Consider the following 25,805-nt stretch of genomic DNA (forward strand, 5'->3'; position numbering starts at 1 on the left):
AGCCCACATAAACTTTGGATAAGCCTATTTATGAACGCCTAACGAAACGACACCTAAATATTAACGCCTCTGATGTCTGTAGCAATGCAATCTCCAGCTTTATAACATTTAAATCTCCATATTAGGGTAATCTTCCTATAACATATTTGGGTATAATTATTTTATCCTCGGGGGGGAAAGAAGTAAATGACTGCAGTTCTTTTTCTGAGAGAAAATGTTTGTGTTATCCCCAAATACTAGTCTTTATGGATATCAGAGGGACTTTTAAAAATCTGATTATGACAAGCAGAGTGCTTTAAATAAAGTATTGAACGCCTTATTCTAATATATCAAATATTAGATATGTAGAAGTGGTAGTATTTGACTTTTATGGGCAGTCTATTTTTCTAATTGCGCTGATGAAAAAATACATATTTTAGATTTATGCAGATCTGTCAATGAAATTAAATATTTGGAAAAATACCACCCCGCCGGTGTAGAATCTGATAGTGTTATCACAGGTGGATTAAAAAAATTCATAAAATGTTTTAAAAATCAATTAATAATAATAATAATAATAATAATAATGGATACTTTATTGATCCCCATGGGGAAATTACTTGTTTTTCTCTGCATTTGACCCATTCACTCAGTGAAGCAGTGGGCAGCCCACTAAGCAGGCGCCCGGGGAGCAGTGTGTAGGGACGGTACCTTGCTCAGGGGTACCTCAGGGTAGCCGTTAAAAAAAAAGGCATAACTTTTTTTTAAAGGTAATTTGTGCTGCACCTCCTCTCTCTTATAAATGCAAAGCGGCTGTACAAGAGCTCGTACAGGGGCCAGTAACCTTGGCTTGACAAATTGACCCCTTTACCCCAAACTGATTCCTTATACACACACACACACACACACACACACACACACACACACACACACTTCCATCATTTACATATGGAGCTTGCAGTCCTTTCAAAGTGGCTTTCACGGAACATTGTGTTGATAATGATCTCGGTCGAGAGGGAGAGAGAGACACAGATCTCCAGAGACCATCTCACCATAAGACAAGGGGGAAGAGGATAAAACTCTGACTGTACTCCAACTCAAAGGACTTTAACACTTCTTTCCCTCCCAACCCCCCCACCTCTCTCGAATAAGCCCTCTTGTGTTTTTTAATTGGCAGAAATTAATCTTTAGGATGTAGATGGTAGATTTACATTCATTAAAAGTCAAGAGAGGAAGCCAGGCTTGATGCTAATCAAATCTGCTTAATTATGCTTAACATGAGTATCTCCAGGGGGAGAGAGAGAGAGAGAAAGAGAGAGAGAGATAGCTAACTCGAACTTTTTACTTTTTGCCTTTGATAACTCCTGCTGAGTATGGCCTTTTCCTTGGCAAAAATAAATGTCACGACTCTCTTTCTCCATCTGTAGAAAATACACCGATAAAGCCATTAGTGTTGAGAAGAGCTGATTCATGTTGTAAATTCCCACCTTTAAGTGTTTAATAGGTAGTAAAATGTTCGGTTCTAACCTCCCAGGGCAGGGCTTTGCACGTTTTTAGCCATCATCTGATAGGCTTATAGATTCGCTGATCTATGATGAACTCAGTCAACTTTGCACAACGGTATAAACAAGGACCTGATGAGTAATATGCCAGCCTAGAGGAAAGCTTCGCACCTATAAACTGCACCGCTAGGTTACAGTTTAATTACATTTTTCATTTTACCAGAGAATACCACTGCAGGATGAACTGGTGGGAAGTGACTTTGTCTCGCAACAGGAAGGTCATGGGTTTAATTCATACAGCAGCTATTGTGCTTAAATTCCCCTGAAAAGAAAACAATGAAGTAGCCCAATACTCAAGTCACTCAAGTATAAAAACACAGTGTGGCACACACAGGAAAACTAATTCATACTTCACTCTAACGTTAATCAAAGCTTGCTCGCAGATCTTGAGAAGTACAGCGTGGTCCTCATTTATTTTGAAGTCTAAATTATCCATTATGAGCACAACACACCTGATTCTCCAACGTAATTATCTTTTTGGGTTATGCGAGCAGCATAGTTTTTAAACTCACTAGAATAAAATGCATGGAATAAAATACTTACATTTTTTAATTGTAAATCTGACAATATCATAGCAGTGAAATGCCAAATCAGTGGTATCCTTAGTCTTTGAAGTGCTTTAAGTTCCTCTTCCTCAGCCTATCTATCTTGACCGCCTGGGAAGATTTTCCCTTCACTGAATATTAGCCTACTGAGTTAATTAATGTTTAATATCTTCTTCAGGACCTCTAATTGCACCAGTAGTATTATAATTTAAGTTTTAACCTCCAACATTTCCCTCACTTTATTTTTATTGTATTATATAATCCTTATTAGTTTGTTTAAATGTTTGTTATGTTCGGCGGACTTATTGATTATATTAAAGATTTCCTAGGAAATAACAGTCAGATCCCAAGTGAGTTGCCCCCGCCAGAACAACGAGCTCGCCAGAGATTTAAATCCAGTTTAAGATGCTTTTTCCTTGCCGTTTCATTGCCTGAATCAAATACACGCAGCTTCCTTTAAGATCCCAATTCTGGCTGCAGTTTTCTTCTTTTAACAGTTCATATTTATCTTGCCACGCTGCCACCATGAGCCAAAGAGACAAAGATAATGTTCATGTTGTGTCGCTGTTTGAAAGCCAAGCTCTGGTCCTTTCCACATGTCTGTTTTGGCCAGTGAGCAGCAGAAGCATGAGGGAAATGTGTAGGTGGTTAGATCAGCCGATGAAGTGTAAATACCACTCAATCTGTTCTCATTAGAGGAGTAAAAACATACGAATCACTTCGCCTCTATTAAAAATGCCCCAGGGTCCTAGTTAAGTGTGTGTGTGTGTGTGGTCATATATGTGCTTGTGTGAAAGAGAAGGAGGGGGGTAATGACAGAATGATGTTTTGGCATTTGTGTCTGCAGTGGGGATCTGAAATGCCACCACCATCAATGCTGCTTAATTCTCAGAAACATACACTTAATCTGAACAGACAATCCGTTCCGACAGCCACTGTCATGATTCAAATCAACTTGGAGTGAAGAGTGTGCGTGTGCTCTTGTGAGTGAGAGAGTATGTTATTGTGTTTTGGTATGTCATTAGGTGCCTGTGAGCGTGTGCGTGTGCATGACCAAGATATCACACATCCATTCCACATTCCCCTATGATAATGTGGATTGATTATGGATATGATAATGAGAGGCCGGCACGGCGTCGCGACCTTCACAAGGTCTAATTGAAACAAGCGTTGGTCCTCCGAAGCACTTATCAAGTCACACAGCACATCATTAATCACGCAGAATACAAGCTGTCACTGTAACACACATGCAAACACACACACACGCGCGTGCACACATTCTCTAAATTTTTCTGTTTTTCTAATATACACACACACACGCATACTCTCCATCTCCCTTCTCCTTTCTCTCCCTCTCTCTTACACACACACAAGCGCACACACAATGCAAGCTGTCACTACAATATGCCTGGCATTGTCTTCTTTTAAGGAGAGTGGACAGCTCGTCCACCCTCCATCTCTATTTTCTACAAGAAAAGTTGAAGAACAAACAAGCTGTTGGAGTTAAACCTTACAAATAAGAAAGAGGAGAGGGAGATTGTTAAAGCAATCCAGCAAACAGAAACAGCTGTTCACTCCAGAAAAACTCTCCTGAAATTGAATTAGCACAAGTTGTTTTACTACCTGCTTTTATTAGAAGACAATTTAACAACCAAATGTGATTCCAATGTCTGATTAAGGCAGCATATGGTGCCTACCTGTTAAACACAAAGTGTTCAGTACCAGCTTAACGCCTCAGTGAGTCACTCGAATAAACTAATAAGCTCAATATCATATTAGTCATTACATAGTCCAACACACAAAATTTCAATCTGATAAAAAGGTGGTTTCATTATCATCACAGGGAAAACACAAGGGAGTTTGCATGCGCTGCCGATACCATCATCAACTTTGTTAATTGTTATTCAATTAACTGCTTTTGTTAATGAAACCAATTAATACTTTAAAACAAGCAGGGAGATATACGATTATTATGCATCTATGCAGAGCACAGCTAATTACAACTGTAAATCAATCATTTCCAAATTAATCATCTTGGAAAATGTCCAAAAACAACAAAGTCACTAAAAGACTTTGGAAGTTTTTTGCTTTTTTTTTTTTTTAAACATATTTTGATTGCCATGCTATTATCTTGTCTAATGATTGTTAACGATCCTTTAAAGAGTTTATGATCCAATTTCCTTGCTATGTAATTGAATTGGAACCTAAACAGTATAATCTTAAGGTTTAAAAATGTGCCCAGTATTTAATCAGCGGTGGAGCATTGGCGAAATCACTAACAAGGTCACAGAACTCCTCTTGGGGCAAATACAGTCAGTGGAGCTTCACCTTGCGGAAGGATGAGGGCCAAACAGGCTCAAACCGTTACAGAAATATTAATCAATCATTTCAATACAGACCTCCAGGATATGCTCCACTGCTTAGTAATGACATTTTTTTTAATCAGTGTTAGAAGAACCGTTTTAATTTCCTGCTTAAGTTATCCTTACTTAAGTAGGTACACCAATTACCAGTAAAGGATCTGCTCTACAAATATTACTTCAAACAATACTGGAGTGCTGCTATTGAGGCTAATGTACTACTGCACAATCTGTACTGTTATGATCAATAGTTTGTGATAGCTGTGAGATGGAATGGATAAACATTTTTAAAACAATAACCAAACCCACCACCGTGTAAAAAAAAAAAAACACAAAAAACTGTTGCTTTCTGCTTATGGTCCCATGGCACTTGCTCTAAAACAAGTTGATGCCATTAAAGCAATAGTCTCGAGAGAATCTTTAAAAAATTTAAGTGCCATTATCCTGTACTAGAGACCATAGTGGCCACTGCACAGCAAAAGATAATACTTACTAGCAAAATTAACTTGAAACCTAAAAATATTCCCATACAGAAAAAAGGAGCCAAAATTACTGTACGTTAAGTGGATCCCAGTTGCTTATGCGTTCATGTAACACACATTTTAACGCAAGCTATGTGGATATTATAGGTTTTAAACCTAATCCTTGAAATATTGTAGCAGAAGTATAAAGTCGCATTTAAATTACTGAAAAAAAGGACTGAATACTTCTCTATTACTTCCCATCACTGTGTGGATTGTGCAAATGCAAGTATCTTAGTGGTGGTAAAACATTTGTTAGACATAGAATATTTCAAATAGTGAACTTTGTCTCTTCTTTTATAACTCAATTAAATTTTTTTTAATTCTTACCACTACCACACAATTTTAATAACTTGTCAAAAATGATGTTTTCTTTTAAACCAAAAATTCTAGCCTTCATGGACAAACAAAGCCACGTCTCTGTAGGGAACGCCTCACCCCAGCCTATTTATTGCTGAAGGTAATTAGTGACCTGAACACACAGAGATTTTTGACTTTTGTTTAAACTCTGCTTTAAATTAGTCTCTCCACTGTAGTTGTTTTCATACGCCAATATTGCTGTAATTTAGGTTTGGAAAAACATCAACAGACCATCTCTCCCTTTACTTAGAGACCTTCTAATCAGTCCAGTCTAATTATTTTCCTAATATCCACTGCACACACCTGAACTGTAATTGCTGCACATAGATCTTTCACTTTTAAATGAGACTGGCCTCATTTATCAGAAAAAATAATCCTCGCCCTGGATAATTATCAGACATACAAATATAAACACCTTTAGAAGTTTTTACGTGAGGACCCGCTCGCCTCTTAAGTTGATACAGTCATGTGACCTGACCAGTGCCCTAGTTGAACACCTCTTAGATGTTCATGCATATATGGACGCTAATCTCTGTTAGGACTGTGGGATTTGGGAATATTTTGTTTAACAGAGATCAAAGTAGCTGCTAGGATGAGGAGAAACCTTCAAACACATCAAACAGAGGGCAATACATCCCGAATCCCATGCCCATAGTAGCCAATCAAGCCGTGCATAACAATTTTCCTTTTGTAAAAGAAAAAGATTCCAGGTTTTGGTCTTCCTTCATCAGCATCTCCTGTGGCTCACCCCCCACCGAGACCTGGGGTTGTTTTGGCTTACGGACTATCAAGCAGAGCCACCGTATCGAGTCTGTATGTCTCTCATTCTTGGTTAAACACGGTGTTGGTAAAGAAGAACAGAGAGATACTGTGTTAGGAGATCAAAGCAGCAGTACAGAGATTTAGACTCGGAGCCTGTCAGTCAAGATGGCGAGACAAAGCAGAAGAAGACAGAAATGCTTACACACACACACACACGTGCTCTCCTGCTCAATCGCTGGCTTTCTCTGTGGCGTGCCTGTGAGCGGTGAGGTGTTACTGTCAGATGGCTTAGGGGCTACTCATTTGTAGACATCTACAGCACCGCATGAACACCTAAGCTCTCACACATAAGGAGACACAGACAAGCTACTGATAAAAGCCTGTGTGAATAAGAGGTCTCCTCTAGCCTATATATGGCCTGTGGAGGAATGTTCCCTGCTCTCAGCATTTTCTCTCGTCTCGAAGATGAATAGATCTATTTTAAAGACAGGACAAAAACAAAACAATGCATGTGCTTGTACGTGATTTAGGAGTTTTATTCCTTGTTGATCAAAGATGTGTTTTCTTTTTTTTTTGGGGTGGGGGGGTGGGAGGGGCAAGTTTGCAGTATTCTCCAATGATTTTTGAGAATAGAGCACAGACGTAAAGGAGGAAAGATTTCAGAGCAACAGTGCATCCTGCTGTAAAGAATGACCCTTGTTCAAGTCTTCGTTTTTGAAGTGCGTCCTGCACGGTCTGTTTTTGTATTACACTGTGCAATGTTCCGCCAGTATCTTTTCCTTTTCACCCAGTCTGACAGGAAAAATAATTTCCTTTGTAAAATCCTGCACAAAGATAACCTCCCAATAAAAGGTGAAGGGGTGCAACTATGAATTCATCGGGATGGATTTGGAAAACTGGCTCAACATAAAACAAAAATAAAGAAATAAAATGTGAAAAAAATGTGATTTTAAAAAGTACCTGATTAAAATCACAGAAATGGTGAGTCAGTAGGAAAAACTTGGTGGAATAAATTACAACTGTGCAAGCTTCCCAACAGCGATAAAGACCCCTGACTGTAATAAGAAAGACAACACCACCTGGTGGCCGCTCACTGTAACACTTTAATTTACACTTCATCTGCTACATGTAAAACAAAAATGGCAAATGTTGAGAAAAAACAGAAATGCAAAACTAAAACAATTCACAATATATTATAGATCTTAAAAAAAACAAAACAAATTAATGATCAGAAATCGAGTCTGCACTCAAATTAAGGCAGGAAGTCAATTATAGCCTGAAGTAACAGGAAACACATGGAGTATGTCTATATTTGAGACAGAATGGTTGCGTATGAGCTCATTTCAGGAGAAGACTACATTAAAAACACAAAAGAGAAGCACATTAGTCACCAATTAGACACACAGTGCCAAAACGGAGACAAATCTGATTGGCTGGCGATCCCATGTATGTACACTTGCAGGTAGGAGGCACGATCCCATTAAAAGGTCCAAAAACTTAAGTGATCTGTTTTTATCTTCAGTTTGTACAGTTCTCGGAAGCCTGAAAGAGAAAATAAATAAAATGCTAGTTAGTCATCATCACGACTCATATTTTTACCAGTAAAAAGCATAGGACATCTTTGCCAAACAAAAAATGAATGGGTGGGAAAAGATGAGGAAAACACAAAGGCTGCCTCAAAATTAATATCACACATTACCTTTGATGTGGTTTTTCAGTCTCTGCGATGAGAATAGGGCTGAACGATATATCGCATTTGCGATAATATCGCGACATGATCAAGTGCAATTTTCTAACCGCAAAGGCTGCGATTATACTGCGATTATATTATACAATTCATGGGCTGCATCCTCCTGAGGCCGCATTTGTAGACCGATTACGTCACAGCGACGCGCCGAAGGCTGTCCAAATTACTACCATATCCCAGAATTCATAGCGCGGCCCAGCCAAACTCCAGTTTCCAGCAATGGCGGCCGCTACTAAGTTTTAAAATTACTCATACTAATCTTTCTGGGTCACAAAATAAACTTTTAACATATTTTCAGGCGAGAAAGTAGTCGTGTAAACATCAAATATCTGCTCGGTTTATCAAGATATCCCATATTTGCAAAAGTGCTTCGACGTTTTCAGAGGCGTCTGCTACCCACCAGCTCGACAGCTAGCCGGGAGCTCGAGGGTTACTGATGCGGCCGAGAACGGCACAACTCCCGGCACATCATTTTCAGATCACCGCGGAGTTTCGCTGCTCGGGTTAAACGTAATATATAAGTCACTTAGACAACCTAAAAATGTTATTGTTGGGCTTTTTTCAGTGTTTTGTTTGTTCGTGAGTAAATCGGTTTGGCTGAGATTAAAGTTATTAGATTAGATAAAATAAAACTTTATTAATCCCCCGGGTGGGTTCCTCCTTGGTTTTCACACAGCTGACTAAACGTCAAACAGAAAACTTATTAAACAGAAGTATGAGACAGTCGAGAATTTACACCAGTGTCTGGTTATATTTTAGATAGCAAGAAGCAGACGGCCGAGTTTATTAAACTCCACCGAGACAGCGGTGACGCTAATCAGAACTAGACCGTCCAATTTCACGCCTTTAAACTTTAAAGGCGTGTTTGTGTGTGTGTTTATACAATTGCTATTATGTTTGCACTTTATGTGTAATGTTACTGACTGCAGAGATCAGTAAGATGTGTGTATTTTTTATTTATTAGTTTTATTTATTTAATATTATTTTTTAATTGAATGACTGTCTAGTAGTTCACAGATGTCGAAAAACTGAGTGTGGTAAAGCCACTGATTTTTTTTATGTATATTTCTGCAATCTGCACATTGCACTGACTTTCATTTTAATGTTTACACCAGGGTTCCTTGTCAGCACTTTATGCTCAGATGTTTGTAAGCTAAAAATAAACTATTGTGTATGTTCAAATATACTGTTGTGATTGAAGAAGTTAAATAAAAATGTCAGTCATCAATTCATGCATCACCTCATGTCATCATAACAGAGGTCTGTCTTCCAGGAAAGAACAGTTTAAAATTAATGTAATATAGTATTGGCCATACTATATGATGTATTGCTTGTCTTTGTTTAATAATACAGAAGACAAATACCTTAAAAAATAATCGCATATCGCATCGCAATCGCAATATTGGGGCAAAAAATCGCAATTAGATTATTTTCCATAATCGTTCAGCCCTAGATGAGAACCAAAGAGTTGTTGTTTTTTTTTTTTTTAAATTTAGCACAAACAGAAAACTGTAAGCGAAATCAACACAATTAACAGACCAACCAGAACTAAACCTCTCAGTCTGTACTGTCTGTCATTCTGACATACACTCACACCTTGATAGAACCGGGATGGACCACCTTTGGCCTTCAGCACTGAAATAACTCTTCAAGGCACAGACAGAGATTTCAGTCCATACTAACATCACAGCATCACACAGTTGCTGTGGATTTGTCAGCTGCACACCTATGATGCTCTACTGGGATCTGGTAAATCTGGGTGCCATCTGAATACAGTGAAATAACCAGTTTTGGATTATTTGAGCTCTGTTAAATGAAGATAACACACTTTGGTCATTAAAGGGATGGATAAGCTCATCAACAATACTGTCCGGTTTCCACTAAGGGGCCCAAAGAGTGCCAAGAAAACATCCAACCCGATTACACCACCATCAGCGTCCTGAATTCTTGATAAAAGGGCGCCTTTGCAAACCGTAGCCTCAGTTTCCTGTTCTTAGCTGACAATAATGCCACCCAGTGTGGTATTCTGCTGCTGTGGGCAATCTGCTTCAATGTTCAGCACATTATACGTTCAAAGATGGTCTTCTACATACATTTGTTGCAACAAGTGGTTCTTTTTAGTTGCTGTTGCCTTCCTATCAGCTCAAAGCAGTCTGGGGATTCATGGCAGGAAAATCCCAGTAGATCAGCAGTTTCTAAAATACTCTGACCAGCCTGTCTGACACCAACAACTATCCTGTGTTCAAAGTCAACTAAATCACCTTTCTGATAATTGGTTTCAGGTTCAGCAGGTTGTTTTGACCATCTCTACATGTCTGCCTAAATACATCAAGACGCTCACATGTGATGGGTTAAGATGTTTGCTGTATTGAGGACTTGAGCAGTTGTACCTAATAAAGTAAGTGTACAGTAGGTCGCTTTTAGATCAATGTTCCTGCCAGCGTCATACTCACAGTAGCCTGATGACACCGAAGGACACGTGTAGAATATTTATCATCAATACCAAAGATTAGTTTGCTTGTGGGCTTGAGCACTGACCACATTTGCTCTTCATGCTTTTTATTTTTGTTCTCCAAGCAAGGTGTGTGTGTGTGTGTGTGTGTGTGAGATTTTGAGTACTGGATGGTAATTCTAAGAACGCTGTATGTATCCTTTCATACACAGCTTGAGAGAAAAAGAGATCTCTCTTTGGAATTGGGGAATAGAGAAAATGCAACATACACAAGAAACGCCAAAAATTAGAAATGAGTGAATGGGACAAAATGCTTTTTGCATGTGCTATGACTGTTTATGGCATTTTCTATTTGTTAAGGAAACTGCATGCAGTAAGACTTCTGTTGAGAGATATGAAAAAAAAAAAATGTTACAAAGGCTCACTTATAGTAATGACTTTTTTTGCAAGTTGACTGGGGTGGTCTTTTAGACAGGAAGCCAACAGATTATAGATGCAGCAGAGGATATCTGAAAGGGGCCAATAGCAGCAGGTTAGGAGAGAACTTTATATAAAAACCCCTTCTGTGAATCTGGTACTTCATATCCTGATATGCATTAAATGACCAGAGTTTATTTTCTGGACGACACGTTAAGCCTCTTTCAATGAGCAAAATAATCTTCGTTGGAAGTATGTGTTTAAGATTTGGTTATATTGATTCTTATATCTATGCAAATCTAATAATATGCCCATAATGCTTTAAAATCAGGTGTTTTGCTTACTTTGTGTCGGCATATCTCAGTAAAACTGCAATGGAAAAAGAGGTTCTGTCACCCTACACCAGGCCGCATCTTTATAAACATTCTTAAATTTCAGATGTTATCTTCACACACACACCTGCTGCAGGCAGTTCACCTTTCAGCCTGTCACACTGCCATTGCTGGTGTTCGCTTTAGTATTGACATCAATTAAACATCTGAATAAGTCTGGAAAGACTCGGTTGGCTGGTGTGATGATAAAAAGAACAGGTATTACATATTTGAGGGATTACACACAACACTTTTCTTAAACATAATGGATTAAGTTGCTTAATTATTCCCAGGAGAAAGTTTTCTCCATAAAATGACCTGAAACTCATTGTTTCATAATTATAGAATTTTGTCTCATATTATATAACAGCATAAACCTATACAGTCCCACACACAGAAACAAATCCCTATCCTACTGAAGACACGCATATGATCTTTGCTCTAGTATTTTTCTTTAGTATTTAGGCATGAACACAAAGTATGCTGGGCTGGGGTCAGCATTCGCTCAGCTTTAACATCACTCTGGGTTCTTGGCTAGATTAGCGTTAGCATATCGTCTGCGCAGGTGCTTGTAAAGATCTGTAGTTAGGTTAGCAGCAAAATTCAGTTGTTTTTGTCCTGGACACAGTTTGCAATTTACCATCGCACTGGCTTTTAAAACTAAAGTATTGTTTAGATCCATGCTGTAGACTGTGTCACTATTTTCCTCCTCCAGCGCTATGAGAACTGATAAGCAAATCTGATAGGCAGGCAGGCTAACAATTCCAAAGAATTTAACTACTTGGACCGATTCACACAGACAAGTGACTGCCACTGTGAAAAGTATTAGTATTTTTCTAAACACATAGTTTCAAGCATATTTAACATATTTCAAACAAATGGTCTCGCAGAAATCACCTCTTCCTCGATGTCAAAAAGAGATGTTTGACTTTTAGAGGAAATTTAAAAAAAATAAAATAAAAATAATGCACCGAAGCCCATTAACGTTATAGGCAAGGATGGTAAAACGGTGGACAGGTACTTGAGTGTTCACTTGAATGAAAGACTGGTCTGGAGGATAAATAGTGATGCTATGTACAAGAAGGGTAAGAGCAGACCGGACTTTCTAAGCTCAAATTCAGTTAGCAGTGGGAGGCAGCATCAGTGCCAGAGATGCCAGCAGGATCAACAAACTAATCCACAAGTTTGGAACCATCATTGGCTGGAATCTGGAGTCATTTAAGTCAGTGAGGGACAGGAGGTCACTGAACAAACTGCTTACCATTATGGCCAACTCACTCCATTCCAAACTACAGAGGACTGACTCTGCGTACATAAAAAAAAAAGCATTCCTACTGTTCTCTATAAAACTCTACAAGTCTCCTTTACATAACTGGTGAAAAAAGGTGAAACAAGATGGCAGAGATATTTCTGTATCAAACCTTCTTCCTGTGATTTCTCAGATTTATAGTGTACATGTTCTTTTGCCACTGCAAAATTAATGCAGACAGACCTGTGTTCAAATTGGAATCAAAATTAACCTAACCCCATGCATGTCTCTGGACTGTGGGTGGACTGCGAGTACCTGGAGACAATATGCAAAACGTCATACAGAAAGGACCCAGACTGGATTCATGTTGCACTACCTTTCCTAACAAGGAATCAAGTATAAGCCTGTGGTACCTTTAATAATGCTGTAGATTATACCATTTTTATCCTTCTGCCGCTTTAACAATAATTTCCTTGTTGGCTCAGTAAATTATCTACATGTATATACAATGTGAGCTGATTAGCTTTAAGGGAGGCTGTGTCTGTACCTTGAGGGACTCGGAAGCTTTCCGCAGTTCTTTGATGACTGCAGAAAGGGCTTCTGGGTTGATTCCCTGCTCACACAGTCTCACGCATATGGACAGAGACTCCATATCCAAGCCAGTGTTGAGCAACCTGGAGATCTCCAGCAACACTGTTGGGGGAGGAAGTAAAAAGAGACACAGCTATGACACACATGCTAAAACGTACTAATAATATATATATATATATATATATATATATATAGATGAATTTTCAACTATTACACAAATACACAAAACACTACACGCAGAAATTTCATATTTACCGTCCATCGTCTCCCGTACTGCGTTTAGATTTGCGTTTGCTGCACTGGCCATAGTGATGGATGATTATAGCTAGCCAACGCTTGCTAGCAAGTGGCTGACAAATTAAGATTTAGAGACACAACGCAAAAAAATCAGCCAGATTTCAGGCGTTTCGTATACATTTAGATTGAATCAGCAAAAACCAGGCTAGCACAATCACGTAAAGGTCAATATAAGATCCTAGCTAGCTGACAGCGCTCATTGCCGCTACTCGCGAAAGTGTGCTGAAGGAAGTGACGACATGAAATTCTTCATTGGTTACGCGAGCTTCCTGCGACGATTCTATTGGCTAGCCTGCCTTGTGGGCGAAATTAAAAAAACGTTTGAACTGGTCTCTCTGCTGATTGTTTGCTGCTGGCTTTTCAATGAATATTGCTGTTAGAGTTCCGGCTCGTTCACAATTGTAAGTACCAACAGTTGTAAGGCAAACGTTATCTAGTTCTTGCGTAAATGTATAAATAACTTAGGGGTGAAGTGAAATGTGTGAAGCTAAATCCTCTTTTTAAAAGCTGCTTCCTTCGAAGGTTTGTTAACGCTATAGAAACAGAGGAAGTAATGTAGCCAACGTACTAGAGGTAGAACAAAACGGAAAATCTTACAACGAAATAATTTTAGTGTCTTTTTGTATTTGGATTGTCATTTATCGTCATCCCGACTTGGATATTTCTTGTCAGCTAAAATGGGGGACCATGCTCAGATCCAGATCACTCCAGAGACTCCAGGCAGGCCCTCCATTAGAAACCCCTTTGAAAGTCCAAACGACTATCACCATCTTCGCGAACCGCTGGTGCCAAGTCCATCTGTATTTAAGTCCCTACCTTGTAAAGCTGTAAGTTTTAAATTTACTTCATATCATCTACTCAACTCATTTACTCATGAGTGGATGTAGTCTCTTAATAATTTTAGACTTGTTTAATTTACCCAGACTCCACCTAAGTTTAACTGGTCTATTGATGAAATGGCCAGTCTCCTACCAGTGCACATAGACCCAGAGGAAATTCAGCGGCAATCTTTTTACCTCAGTCATACAAGGTAAGTGATGTAATACGGCTGACACTGTGACAAATGTGAAATTCTTTGAGGAAGATCTGTATTGTTTTATCTTGTGATTTTAATACCTCCTCTATGTATTAAACCTGGGGAGCTTATTAAAGACTCTATCAAAGTGAGTGGTCTTTCTTTTAGGACGGATTCGGACATTGAGGAAAAACGTCAGAATGCTATTGAGCAGGTAACCAAATGTCATCTTTGCTAATGATACAGACTTTAGTGTACCCAGAATTTATAGATTCCCTTTGTACTGATGTCATTATCCTGTCTCCAATAAAGTTTTTCACCAAAGGAATAATTGTCCCTTCCCCCTGGGCTGCACCAGAGACCCGTAAAGTCCCTCAGATTTCTAAGAATAGTAAGTTGTCTTATCGTTTATGTTACTTCTTAATTCTTGTAGGTTTTGTATTTGTATTTATTCTGTTTTTATCCATAGATTTCTGTTAAACTCTGGTTTTGTAAAAACTTTTATTTTTAATGTTGAAGGTTCAATGTCTGCAATGATTGCAGAGGAGCCAGAAAAAATTTCAGGTCGGTTACTTTTTTTTTTTTTTAACCTGTTTTGCCTTTTTTTTTCTTTTACCTACTTTTTATATATATACATAACTTTGTGTGTTTTGATCTACAGTTGGATGTCAGACAACCCTTACATTGCCTGTGGCTTTTGATTTGGAGAAAGTTCTAGGTAAACCTTGACTAAACACCAACAGGATCATAGTGAGAAAAAGAAAATCAAACAATCTGCTGTCAAGTCACTGTTTCTGTTTTTTGTTTTTGTTTTTTCCTCACAGGGGAATATTACCGTTATGAAGAGGTGTGTGATCCAGTGCAGGAGAGTCTGAGCAGCTCCTCCTTGCGACGAAAACTATTCCTTGATGGCCAAAATAGTTATAGTGGCTCAGACAGCTCGAGCCCTCCAAGTCCAGAGAGAGGCAATGCCGGTCAGGAAAAGCCATCTCCCAAGAGAGGAGACTGCATTGAAGGTTCTGAGGGAGAAGCTGTATCTGCTATCTTTTCCTCCCCTTCGGCCTGTGGTGTGTCAGCTCCGACGCCTTCTACAGTGAGTAGAGGAGTGTAGAGATTTCATATACACAACCGTTACCCAAACGATTTATTTTAGGCATAAAATTCAAGAGAAAAAATGCATCTAGAGATCATATTTTGCTCAACGAATAATTTTAATAACAGGAAAATGAACATTGACACTGTTAGCCTTCACCCAGGCTTACATTAAATAGTTGCTGTTGATTTGTTTTTGTGTTTTTGCTGCCTTAAAGGATTGTGAGCCTACACAGGTTTTTATCTTCTTTGTTAAGCAGTTTACACGTAATGAAATGTGCTATATAAATAAAATTTCTATTGCTATTTTAGGGTCAGTTCTCTTCGAGTCCCATCCAGCACGGACGCTTCCGGGATTGTAGCCTTGGCAGCATCGACAGTCCTCTCTTCCGTGATAGGTCCTCTCCTGCTGGCCTCATCTCCCCCACAATTTCTCCTATTGTTGCACATGCAGAACGCACACCTGTTGGCTCAGGTACACAGTTGTAACTAAAACACTAGTTACACTTTGTAACTAAAATTTTAATATCCAAACAAATCAAAATTGGAGAAATATTGGCTAAGGCTACATCCACACTGACACGGTTTTGTATTTAGTGTGTCTGTGTGTGTCAACAGTTTTCATCCAGCTAGTAGTTTTAAATCTTCCTCTATAATACATAATCCTTTGAGTATGGTGGTGATGCCTCCATGTGTTTAGTTGGTGATATTATAAAATGCAGAATAAGTTGCATTGCAGCAAGAAGAACACCTATAATTTGGTCTTTACATTAAATTAGCAACTGGTAATCGAGGCAGATGTGTCTTTATCTTCTGAATGGGGTCGTGCTTCAGGAATGTTATGATCCAATAAAGAATATGTGACTGAGAAGACAAAATGTTGGTAAAAAGGCAAGTAATTGTTACTGTGTTCTTTCTTTAGCTGAGAGAAACCAGCCTAGCTGTTTGACCCCACGTGGTGCCCCCTTGGATATAGTCGCTTCCTGCAGTGAGAGTCCATTTGTTGAGGGTTGCTCTCCCATTCGTAGCTGCTCCCCACACCAGCTCCATTGCCACAATGAACCCCAGCGCATTTCTCGACCCAGGCCCAGACCTAGAGGCCGCTGCTGGGCTTCCCCTCCCCTCATCTCACCGATCCTCAACCCTAAGCTCCCAGACAATGAGGTGGCTGAAGAACACCTCCCCTCTGCCACTCGCTCTTCTTTCCCCTCTATGGAATTAGATTCATCATCACCCCTGACACAAGACTCTCACCCCACCAACACTGAGAGGGTTGGCGTGGACCCAATGGAACCTGTGAAAATGGAGGAAGGCAAGGAGACAGAAATTGAACCGAGGCTCGAGTATGAGGAGGACGAAGGTGTGGGGCCTTCCGAGCAGCTGACCAGCTCTCGCATGGTTAATGCATCAGCAACAGAAAACTCTCATATGTTTGTGTCTCTCCTGGCAGAGGGAAGCAGCATACGCTACGATTCTAGCATGCAGGTTTGTAAAAAGAGCTTAATCCCAGCAAGGATAATTTCATATTGATGTTTTGGGTAACAGAATATTTCTGATTGACTGCTTTTTGCACGTGTTCAGGTGGACAGCGGTTATAACACTACCTCAGCAGTCAGTCTTATTGATGGCACCAACAAAGACTGTGACAAAGAATTCTTCAGTTCACACATGGCAGAAGACGCCTTCCAAGTCACTCGACACACTAAAGTAAAGGTACTGACTTTACACACAATCACAAGAATGTGGATATTCGAGTTTGTGCCTTTAGATCTAATTGTTCCTAAAACTATTAGTTATTATCCGCATTAAGTTTTGATGCTTTAAAAAAAAAATTGCTTCTTTCATCCATTGTTTAATAAAATTTAAGCAACTCTTCACTAAGAAAAACTCAAGATTAGACACTTTAAACAATGACCACATGTTCGTGTAACAGAAAACCCTGAAGTGTGCTCTAGTGTGTACATTGTATATCCTTACTTTCTTTTTCTTTCATTAAAACTAAGTTTCTTCTCTTTCAGGTGTTTTTTCCTCACCACTGAGGCAACTGATAGATGGATTGAAAGGGATTCTTCTTCTAGTGAAAGCATGTGCTTAATATGTTGCAATCAAATATAACAAGGTTTACACTATGTCTAAAGCATTTATGGTAAATATGTTTGGTTAGACTGAATTGTGTTAACTGTTAAATGAGGTATGAATACAACCATGGGGTTTCACAAGTTACCTGACTGGAAGCAGTTTCTTTAATCACAGGTTATCAAAGGGAAGTCTAATCCACAGACAGGTGTACTTTTGAAACCAGCATAAAACTATCAAGTCTGCATTCAACTTGCACAACGATAACCTTCCTGAAAGCTGTATTGATCCTAGCACCATTTTTGTTGTTTGGGGAGGTTTGTTTTCTTTTCATTTGGTGTTGGATGTACGTTGACTTTCTGGCGACATCAGATCTGAGCTGTATTTATGATTTTTATAAAACTTTTTTTATCATGTTGTTTTGATACTGAGTTGTTTTATATCACAGTCTGATGCACTGAATAATGTCACTAATGAATTAAAAGCTGACTGAGCCATTTCTTCGCTCTGTTTCTAATAGTTAAATTCAGTTTCTGGATTATTGTCACATTAAGTTGCGTTCAAGTTTGGTTTTTTTGACTGGCTTCAGGACACGTTGTTTTACGGACCTCTGCACAGGGTGTTTATTTGCTAATAATTTAAATCAACCCAAGGAATAAAAGTAAAACAAAACTGTAAACGGTGAAATCTTCCAATATTTTGGCTTATGACTCCATTCAAATCATGTTTGAAAATAATTCTGAGAAGTACATCAAAAACAATTATTTTAATAAAAAAAAAATTTTTTTTAATGACTATCATTAAAATACCTTTAATATATAAGACAGCTTACTCTTCCAACAAATGTTTTAAATCATAAGAGCAAAATTTTACTCATTAGAAAAGAGATTTTTTTTTTTTTTTTTTTTTAAAAGCAAAATAAAACAACTAAACTTTATCAATACATCAAACAGTCCAAGCTGGAACATCATGTGGTTTAGGTGAAAACCGAGAGCTCCTTCCTGGGTCAGTGGTCCAATTTTTGTTTCTTGGCTGGTCTTTCGGTATCTGGGGCTGGGACACTCACACCAGGGATCTAAAATAAAACAAACTTTTATTTCTAGGGAAAAAACGAGCACATTTTCTTATCATGGTTGACTGAAATCTGTATCTTAATAGTATTCAATTTATTCTGAATACTTTTAACTGTTAAAAGTTCAGTTTTGGTCTTTCTTACCACTGGTTCAATCAAAGCCATGCGGATCTTCTGGTGCTGAATATTGGAGTCATCTAGGCTGATGGTGACCTTCACCTTGTCGAATATGTGGAACTTGTGCTGTTCTACAGACAGAGTGGGACCCTACACACGTGCAAAAAAACAAAAACCATGTTAAACCTTACTGACTTTCTATGCATAGCTGACTGCTTTTAAATTTAAAAAGAGAAAGGTGTTTATACCTCTTCCTCAAACACAATGTTTGGAGAAACCTTGTCTTTTGAGTCAAAGAACACAGTTCCCTCCAAGCCAAACTTTGGGATGAGTACAATGATTGCGTTCTTCCTCACAAACAGAACGAATCCTTCTTCATTAAGTATTCCTCGGCTCTTAAAAAACAACTGCAGGAAAAAAGGGGTTTTAATATGAAGCAAAGACAGCCAGTTCACACAGTTCAGATGCTGATATGCGTTTACCTGTGTGTGGAAGGCCACAGAAGCCCGCTGTGCATACTGAGACATTTTGTGTCTGTAGTTGAGGTTATTGCAGAGAGCTGACTGTTTATGCTTGTCCATTAAATCTGGGTAGGTGGTGTCTGCACCTATAGCCACTGCCAGCAGTCGGTGCACGATGATATCAGCGTACCTGAGCACAAGATAAAAACCATGAAACCGGATGACAAAAGAGTATATTAACAACTGATCCATAATCAATTGTGAACATCTCTTTGTTAGAAAAGCCTGACGTACACATATTTTGCCAAGATGTGTAGAACATCTGTTTTCATACCTCCTGATAGGGGACGTGAAGTGCGTATAAATGGGCGAGGCGAGACCATAATGATGGAAATCGCTGTCCATGCCAGAACAAAAATAGACGGCTTGCATCATGCAGCGAGTGGCCAGGATGCGCAGCAGCGTGTTAAAGTATGGGAATCCATCCACTTTGGCTGCATCAAGCGAGTCAGCCAGTGCCTTTGCTGAATCTGTGTGGATCTTGACTTCCTGATGGGAGTTGGAAACAAAAATGTTGACACATTAAAATATTTTTCCTATTAAAAACGTAACCATATTTACTAGTTTTTCTACTTAATGTACTGCTGTGATTCAACTAGAAGCAGAGACTTATGCAGTTGCTTTCCAATGTGAGAGAAACCCACAAAACTATTTCAAATTAAAAATGCTCTTAGTCAGGATCTTGAATTAAAGCTGCTTTACTGACACAATGTTCTTCTTTCATAGCAGGAACTCACATGACTGTTTTCCTTTGCTCACCTTAGACTTTGCAGCTTTGATTAGGATGTCATAGTTAGACGGAGGTGGTGCTGGGTGTTTCCTCAGCAGAGCGCACTCTGAGAATTCATCGTAAATCTTCTGAGCAACTGAAATATTGGCCAGCAACATGAACTCTTCGACCATTGAGTTTGTCTCCCTAATGAACAGGAGATGATTTTATTTACACTCATTAAAAACACAGCATGACTCATACGCTGAAAAATATGAAGACAAAGAGGCTTCTGCAGAGAAATGGATTCTGCAGAGTGCTCCTTTTCAAAGTTACCTACATGAGTTCTTTGGTCTGAAGATCAATGGGGTCGTGAGTTTCACTGTCCATGTGAAAACGGACCTCTAAAGAGGACAGTGTCAGTGCCCTAAATGATATCAAGATGAGATTCATGTGAATTACAACAAGTCTAAATATCCAGCTTTTTGCCTTTGTTTTTTACTATTCTTTCACTTTGGTCTTTACCCTTTCTCTATCCTCTGCCTCTTGAGGATTTTAGCTAGTTTGTTCAGACCCCGTAGGCTTTTTGTTATATCGTCATTCTTGTTGGTGTCATCAATCCTCATCTGGGCCTCAGCATAGGTCAAAGATGCCTGGACCAAAACAAAGAAAATCATCAATAATAGTAATAATAAACCTTACTCAGAAACAAAATTATTGCATAAAATCTAACACAAAATGGTAACATTAAAAAAAAAGGTATAAATTTAAAAAACAAAATGCTAACTGTCCGTGTGTGTTGGCACGATACCTTGGAGTTAATAACACTTTTTGTGAATCGAGTCTTTAGAATTTCAGCCTTGTGGTTTATTTCCCAGATACACGAAAAGGCGAGTCTGGTGAAAGCAAATAAAAGAACCAGAATTAGACACAAACAGTCTAAGTACATTCATTTTATTCATTTAATGGGAAAAGGCCGCGTGTATGTGTTTGTGTCACTACCTGTCCACATTGGACCGCAGAGAACAAAGATTGGAGCTGAGCAGTTCAGGAACCATGTCTATCCTCTGCGAGATAAAAAATTAAACACACTGTTAAAAATCAAACATGATCAGATGATTTCAATAAAATACAAATAAGAAGAAATTTGCTCATTTGCTTCTACTATTAGAGTCATTTCTAAGTGAAAGGGCCCTAATAAGCTTGTTTTCACAGTTTCCTGCAGTGTTGAGAAAAACACAGCACAGTGCAATGCAAGCATGAAGACCGGAGAGCAATCGCACAATCAAACTTTGAAATCAGCACGGTATTACGTACATTCGGTGTGACACATATTTATGTGACCAATAAAAATAGACCAAAAATGCAGAGTGACAGGGAGCAGGAGCTACATTCGACTTGGTAAAACAAAATCTGTGCACATGGAACGGATGAATGGAGGTCTGCAGGGATTTGGACTGGATTTTATGGATGAAAAAGGTGATATATTATGGCATGTTCTGTGAGAAGTTCCAGTTGCACTACTAAATGTTATAAAATACTGACAAAAGCCAGCCCAGTCCCTTTGAGATCAACGCACTCTAAGATTTCTCCTGCACTGATAAAACTGCATCGCATTAGCTGACTTTTGTGACATAACATTGAGATCGAAGAGGTTAAGGTGCTACAGAGAAAGTATATTTCACTTCTACTTCCTCCCAAAGTAAAAGAGTTTAACTTCAGTCCTAAATTGTTTCACCTGACTAATTAAAATAGTTGTCAGCAGAGTGCTTCCTTTTTCTCTTCTGTGGTACTGCTGTTGATATCGTGGTTTAAAACGCATCAATGAAGGATGCGAACATGCGAGGTGGACTTTCTTACTTTGCCACACAGGTACACTGTGGTGCCACGGTTGGCTGCCTCTTTGTCTAGAGCGTTGCCAGGTCTGATGAAGTGGCTGACATCAGCAATGTGGACGCCCACCTGTTGCAAACGAACATGGATAGTACATCAAAAGACTCGCATATACAGTTTTACAGACACAAGTACTTTTACTAATAGTGTATTTGTACCTCGAGGTTTCCATTTTCCAGCTCTCTACAGTGCAGAGCATCGTCTATATCTGTGCATCCTGGAGGGTCCACACTGCAAACTGTCAGAGGCCTCAGGTCCTCCCTTTTCATCATGTCCTGCACCACATACATTTACATTCATTTATGCACAATTGTATATGTGCATGCTGTCAAATTATAGGTTGATGGACCAACTGATGACTTAAATAATATACCTGTGCTCCATTTATCTTAAGGAAAAAAAATGTTACCTCTGGTGTGATGGCCCACGGCATCTTAGGGAGGAAACTGAGTACTGCCTGGGAGAAAGCCTGATGAGGGACATCATGCTCCAGTAGCAGCACCTCCTCTTCTGTGTCCTTCTCCCCTGCACCTCCCAAACTTCGTACAAAATGACCCTAAATAACAAAAATAACAATAATAAAATAAAATGTTTCCATGGACAAATTGGTATTCCTTGAATTTTATATTTTCCTGTAAATGTTGTGCTAATTTTTTATATTAAACTTAACATAGAAATGGTAAGTAGATATGCAGGTTCCAATTATTTGACAGTCTGAAGAGATTCCAACTCACATTTGGATATCTGGAGTCTTTGGGCCAGCCATCAATGGCCACCATGATCCTCTGGCCTGACAGTGTGGATGCCTGCCGCGTTTCAATGCGGATGCGTGGGATACGGCGGTCTGCTGGGGTGAAAAGATGCCGAGTGGACTGAAAGAACAGGAAAAGAATAGGGATTGTCAGTGCTGACAATAAGAGGAAGCACAAAACTATCTGTAACTACTAAGTTGTATTAATTTACGTCAAAGACGCATATCAATTTTGAGGAATGTTCCATATATTATTGAGCAGCTTTAACGTACCTCTTTGATTTGGGAAACATTCAGCATGCCACAGAATGGCCTCCAGTTTCTTTTGATGATCCCCACCACCTTGCCAGTGGGCTTCCTCGCTGCCTCGACTGCAGCTGTTCTCAACTGCTCAAACAACAAGGAGATTATTAATAACACTCTAAGACACCTTTATACATTCAAACATCTACACCAATACTTATTTTAAATTATATTCCAACTAAATTATAAGAAATAAAAAAAGCAAACAACTCAACTATAAGCAAATATACAGATTTATCTAATACCATCTTCTTCCATAAAACTTACTTTCCCCTCCTCTTCTTCAGCATCCTCATCATCCTTTGCGGTTCCTTCATCCTGAAGGACAACTGAGGACGGTGCCACCCACTCACTTCGCGGCAAAAGCTGCACAGCAACCACATCCTGATGCACTGCTCTGTTGAGGTTCTGAAGACCCTGGATGAGAACCTGTGAACAAATAAAAGGACCGTAGAGAGCTTTCAGCATGCTTTCACGATTATTTGCACAGAAAATTACAAACTTAGACTGTTCGACATGATCAACAGAACTATATATTCACAGACAGATGTACATGCACACAAACACACACACACACACCTCTGTGCTGTCTTCTCCCTCTCCCTGGACAAACACAGTTGCCTCCAAATAGTTGTCTCTGCTGGCCCTAAAGGTGCCTTGGAGGAAGGAGCTACTTTTAATTCCTGTTTGGATTCTGGATAGGGGAAGGTGCTCTGGAAATAACACTTTACTGCTAGTAATTTCATTCTGATGGAGGAGAGACAAAGAATACCAAAAAAAAAGAGGTTAGGTTAAAAAGAAAATGAGATATGTAAACAGGAGAAACAGATTCAAGTTCAGGTACAGACACCTGACTTTTGTATGTAACAATTTTAGCTTACCTTGTCATCACTGGACAAGGCCAGGCGATCCACAAGCTCAGGGTTTGCTATCAGACTCTTGACATATTCTTCACCTATAAAAAAATTAAAAAAGTATTCTTATTACAAACTGTTAAAGCTGATGTCATTTAAAATTAGATTAAATTTAAAAGAACATAGTTAGAAGGTCTTTTCTTGCTGAAAATGTGATACATTACATTTGTACACCAGCAGGCCGTTGTCCTGTGCTTTCTGCTTGTTCCCTTGATCATTGGTGAGGAGGACCACCTTGAGACCATCTGTGTCAGACTCAAATGTCTTCAGGTGCTGGCTGTACCATTTGACTGCTACACGAATTGCCCGGTCATTTCGGTCATTGGCACTCTCCCCTGGTTCACGTTCAATGAATGTATCTCTGGAAGAGCAGGAATTATAAGGATGGATAAAATAAGGTATCGAGCTTCAAAGTAAAATACAGTTTCATGCCTTTTTAAAGTGATCTGATACCATGAAGAAGAAAAAGATCTTTCTACTTATTACTTTTGTGTGTGTTTATTTTTGACAATACTGTGAAATTTGGATGTCATTATGATGTTAAAAATGCCAACAGTGTTTCTCTACCTGTGGTGTTCATTGGTAAAAGTGTAGAAGCGTTTTTCTTTCTCGTGTATAATGTCCTTCAGGCGTTTGTAGACGGGTGCACTGCGGTGGCGCACCTCCTGCAGTACAGTTTGAAGGATAATCACATTGCAAATCACAGGATCTTCCAGTATATCGATCTGCAGGACAAAGTGTACACAAAGTGTTAGGGAATCAGGTGCAATGCTTAAAAGGAATCTTTCACCTAAATTGATGTCAGATATCTGTTCCAACTGGTTAATAAGAACTGGCCAAAAAACACTTTCTGAATATGGTCAGTCTTTTTTCTTGAATAATAGGAAAACAGTCACTACTGATCACTACTCAAGTCAGTAAAAACAAAAACAAAAACCCCCAACTTTTATTAAATTTGTATTGAATCTGTAATTGTTACTATATCTGCTGATCTCTCTGTTAGGTCACTTTTGAAAAAGATATATAGGTGTGTAAAAAGGAAAATATTGACATTGGCCAGAAAAAGTGTTATTTGTCAATAACATAAGTTTAATGGCCCCAGTTTGTGCTTTTTGTGTCTTCTTCTTGTGACTCCTCCCCTTTAGGGCCCCCCAAAGCAGATCATCTCACCCTATCCTAGAACTGTCTGTTACATCCTTTGCAAGTCTTCCTTAATTCAATCCATGAAACTGCTCTGGCATATTCTCTTTTGTTGCTGCCTCGCCTCTCTAACTTTGTATGCAAACTGCTTAACCTGAACTGTCCTACTAATGTACTCGTTTCTAATCCTGTCCATTCTGGTCACTCGCATCTTCTACTATCTACTACCTCGAGCACAGCCATGATTTGTGCTTCTTCTATAGTATACTGTACTTTTAGGGGCATCATCGCAGTACTTGAGTCACAAACTTGCACTATGTGCCTAGGGAAGAGAAGTCAAAGCTTACACGTTTAGAATACCATATTCAATTGTTTGAAGAAATTTGATGTCACTTTTTACTACCTGATGAAGCACCACATTGGTGTCAGGGACCAGATAATGTGGATAGGAGCAGAGACTGCTCTCCATACACGCGTCTTTCCGCAGCACCGTGGACTCCTGTTTGCATTCAGTGCAAACTTCACTCCCGCACCAAATATCATCCCTCAGATAATGCTCACGCACTACCTTCATCACCCCACCCGACCGGGTCTTCTTAACGAAGGTTTTAGACTTCAACATAATGACGATAATAAACCGAAAACAGATAAAATTCAGATGTTTTCTGCTACCAACTGATGGTAAGCCTTCAACTCCCCATGTGTAAACTACCTCTTTGGCCCGACAAAACTTTCCAAAGGTTTTGAGAAAAACGCTGCGTCTAACTTTACGCGTTTTTGATCGTTTATATTCCCATTTATAATCTTCTGCATTTAGAAATCATGTCGAATAAGAAGCATGTTATGTCGAAAAACACAAAAGTATTTTTCAGCATTGTGTAAAATATTATACATGTTAAAAGTTAGTTTTGGCTGGCCATCTAATTGTTTGTTGAAAACAAATTCTTAAAGGAAGCAGTTGAATTATTTGTCGCTGTTGTTATTATAGC

At 39.0% G+C, this 25,805-nt stretch overlaps 3 protein-coding genes across 4 annotated transcripts; 1 reads left to right on the forward strand and 2 right to left on the reverse strand.

The window, feature by feature from the left end:
• Positions 1-7,352: 7,352 nt before the first annotated feature.
• On the reverse strand, positions 7,353-13,429 carry mzt1 (mitotic spindle organizing protein 1). Its single transcript, XM_085369127.1, has 3 exons — positions 13,172-13,429; positions 12,873-13,018; positions 7,353-7,631 (listed from the first exon to the last, which is right to left on the reverse strand). The coding sequence occupies exons 1-3, from the start codon at positions 13,221-13,223 to the stop codon at positions 7,608-7,610; spliced, it is 222 nt and encodes a 73-aa protein (XP_085225253.1). The 5' UTR covers positions 13,224-13,429; the 3' UTR covers positions 7,353-7,607.
• A 461-nt stretch (positions 13,430-13,890) lies between these two features.
• bora (bora aurora kinase A activator) lies at positions 13,891-17,359 on the forward strand. Of its 2 annotated transcripts, none has more exons than XM_085369477.1 (11): positions 13,891-14,040; positions 14,137-14,243; positions 14,397-14,442; positions 14,541-14,619; positions 14,748-14,792; positions 14,890-14,946; positions 15,053-15,321; positions 15,633-15,802; positions 16,250-16,805; positions 16,902-17,033; positions 17,339-17,359. In XM_085369477.1, the coding sequence occupies exons 1-11, from the start codon at positions 13,891-13,893 to the stop codon at positions 17,357-17,359; spliced, it is 1,632 nt and encodes a 543-aa protein (XP_085225603.1). The 2 variants fall into 2 exon arrangements, with proteins under 2 accessions (XP_085225603.1, XP_085225602.1); XM_085369476.1 differs by having other exon boundaries at positions 15,633-15,795; positions 16,243-16,805.
• A 1,037-nt stretch (positions 17,360-18,396) lies between these two features.
• Positions 18,397-25,479, reverse strand: dis3 (DIS3 exosome endoribonuclease and 3'-5' exoribonuclease). Its single transcript, XM_085369128.1, has 21 exons — positions 25,220-25,479; positions 24,244-24,401; positions 23,841-24,037; positions 23,644-23,717; positions 23,342-23,509; positions 23,030-23,191; positions 22,733-22,846; positions 22,443-22,580; positions 22,118-22,264; positions 21,867-21,983; positions 21,676-21,777; positions 20,818-20,882; positions 20,627-20,711; positions 20,341-20,468; positions 20,156-20,242; positions 19,866-20,022; positions 19,381-19,595; positions 19,068-19,236; positions 18,834-18,992; positions 18,613-18,735; positions 18,397-18,471 (listed from the first exon to the last, which is right to left on the reverse strand). Exons 1-21 carry the CDS (start codon positions 25,436-25,438, stop codon positions 18,403-18,405), a joined length of 2,853 nt encoding a protein of 950 aa, XP_085225254.1. The 5' UTR covers positions 25,439-25,479; the 3' UTR covers positions 18,397-18,402.
• Between the last annotated feature and the right edge of the window lie 326 nt (positions 25,480-25,805).

Source organism: Diplotaxodon limnothrissa, linkage group LG13, assembly GCF_057381915.1.
Source record: "Diplotaxodon limnothrissa isolate DT_005_m linkage group LG13, D_limnothrissa_male_GT1.1, whole genome shotgun sequence".
Classification (NCBI taxonomy): Eukaryota; Metazoa; Chordata; class Actinopteri; order Cichliformes; family Cichlidae; genus Diplotaxodon; species Diplotaxodon limnothrissa.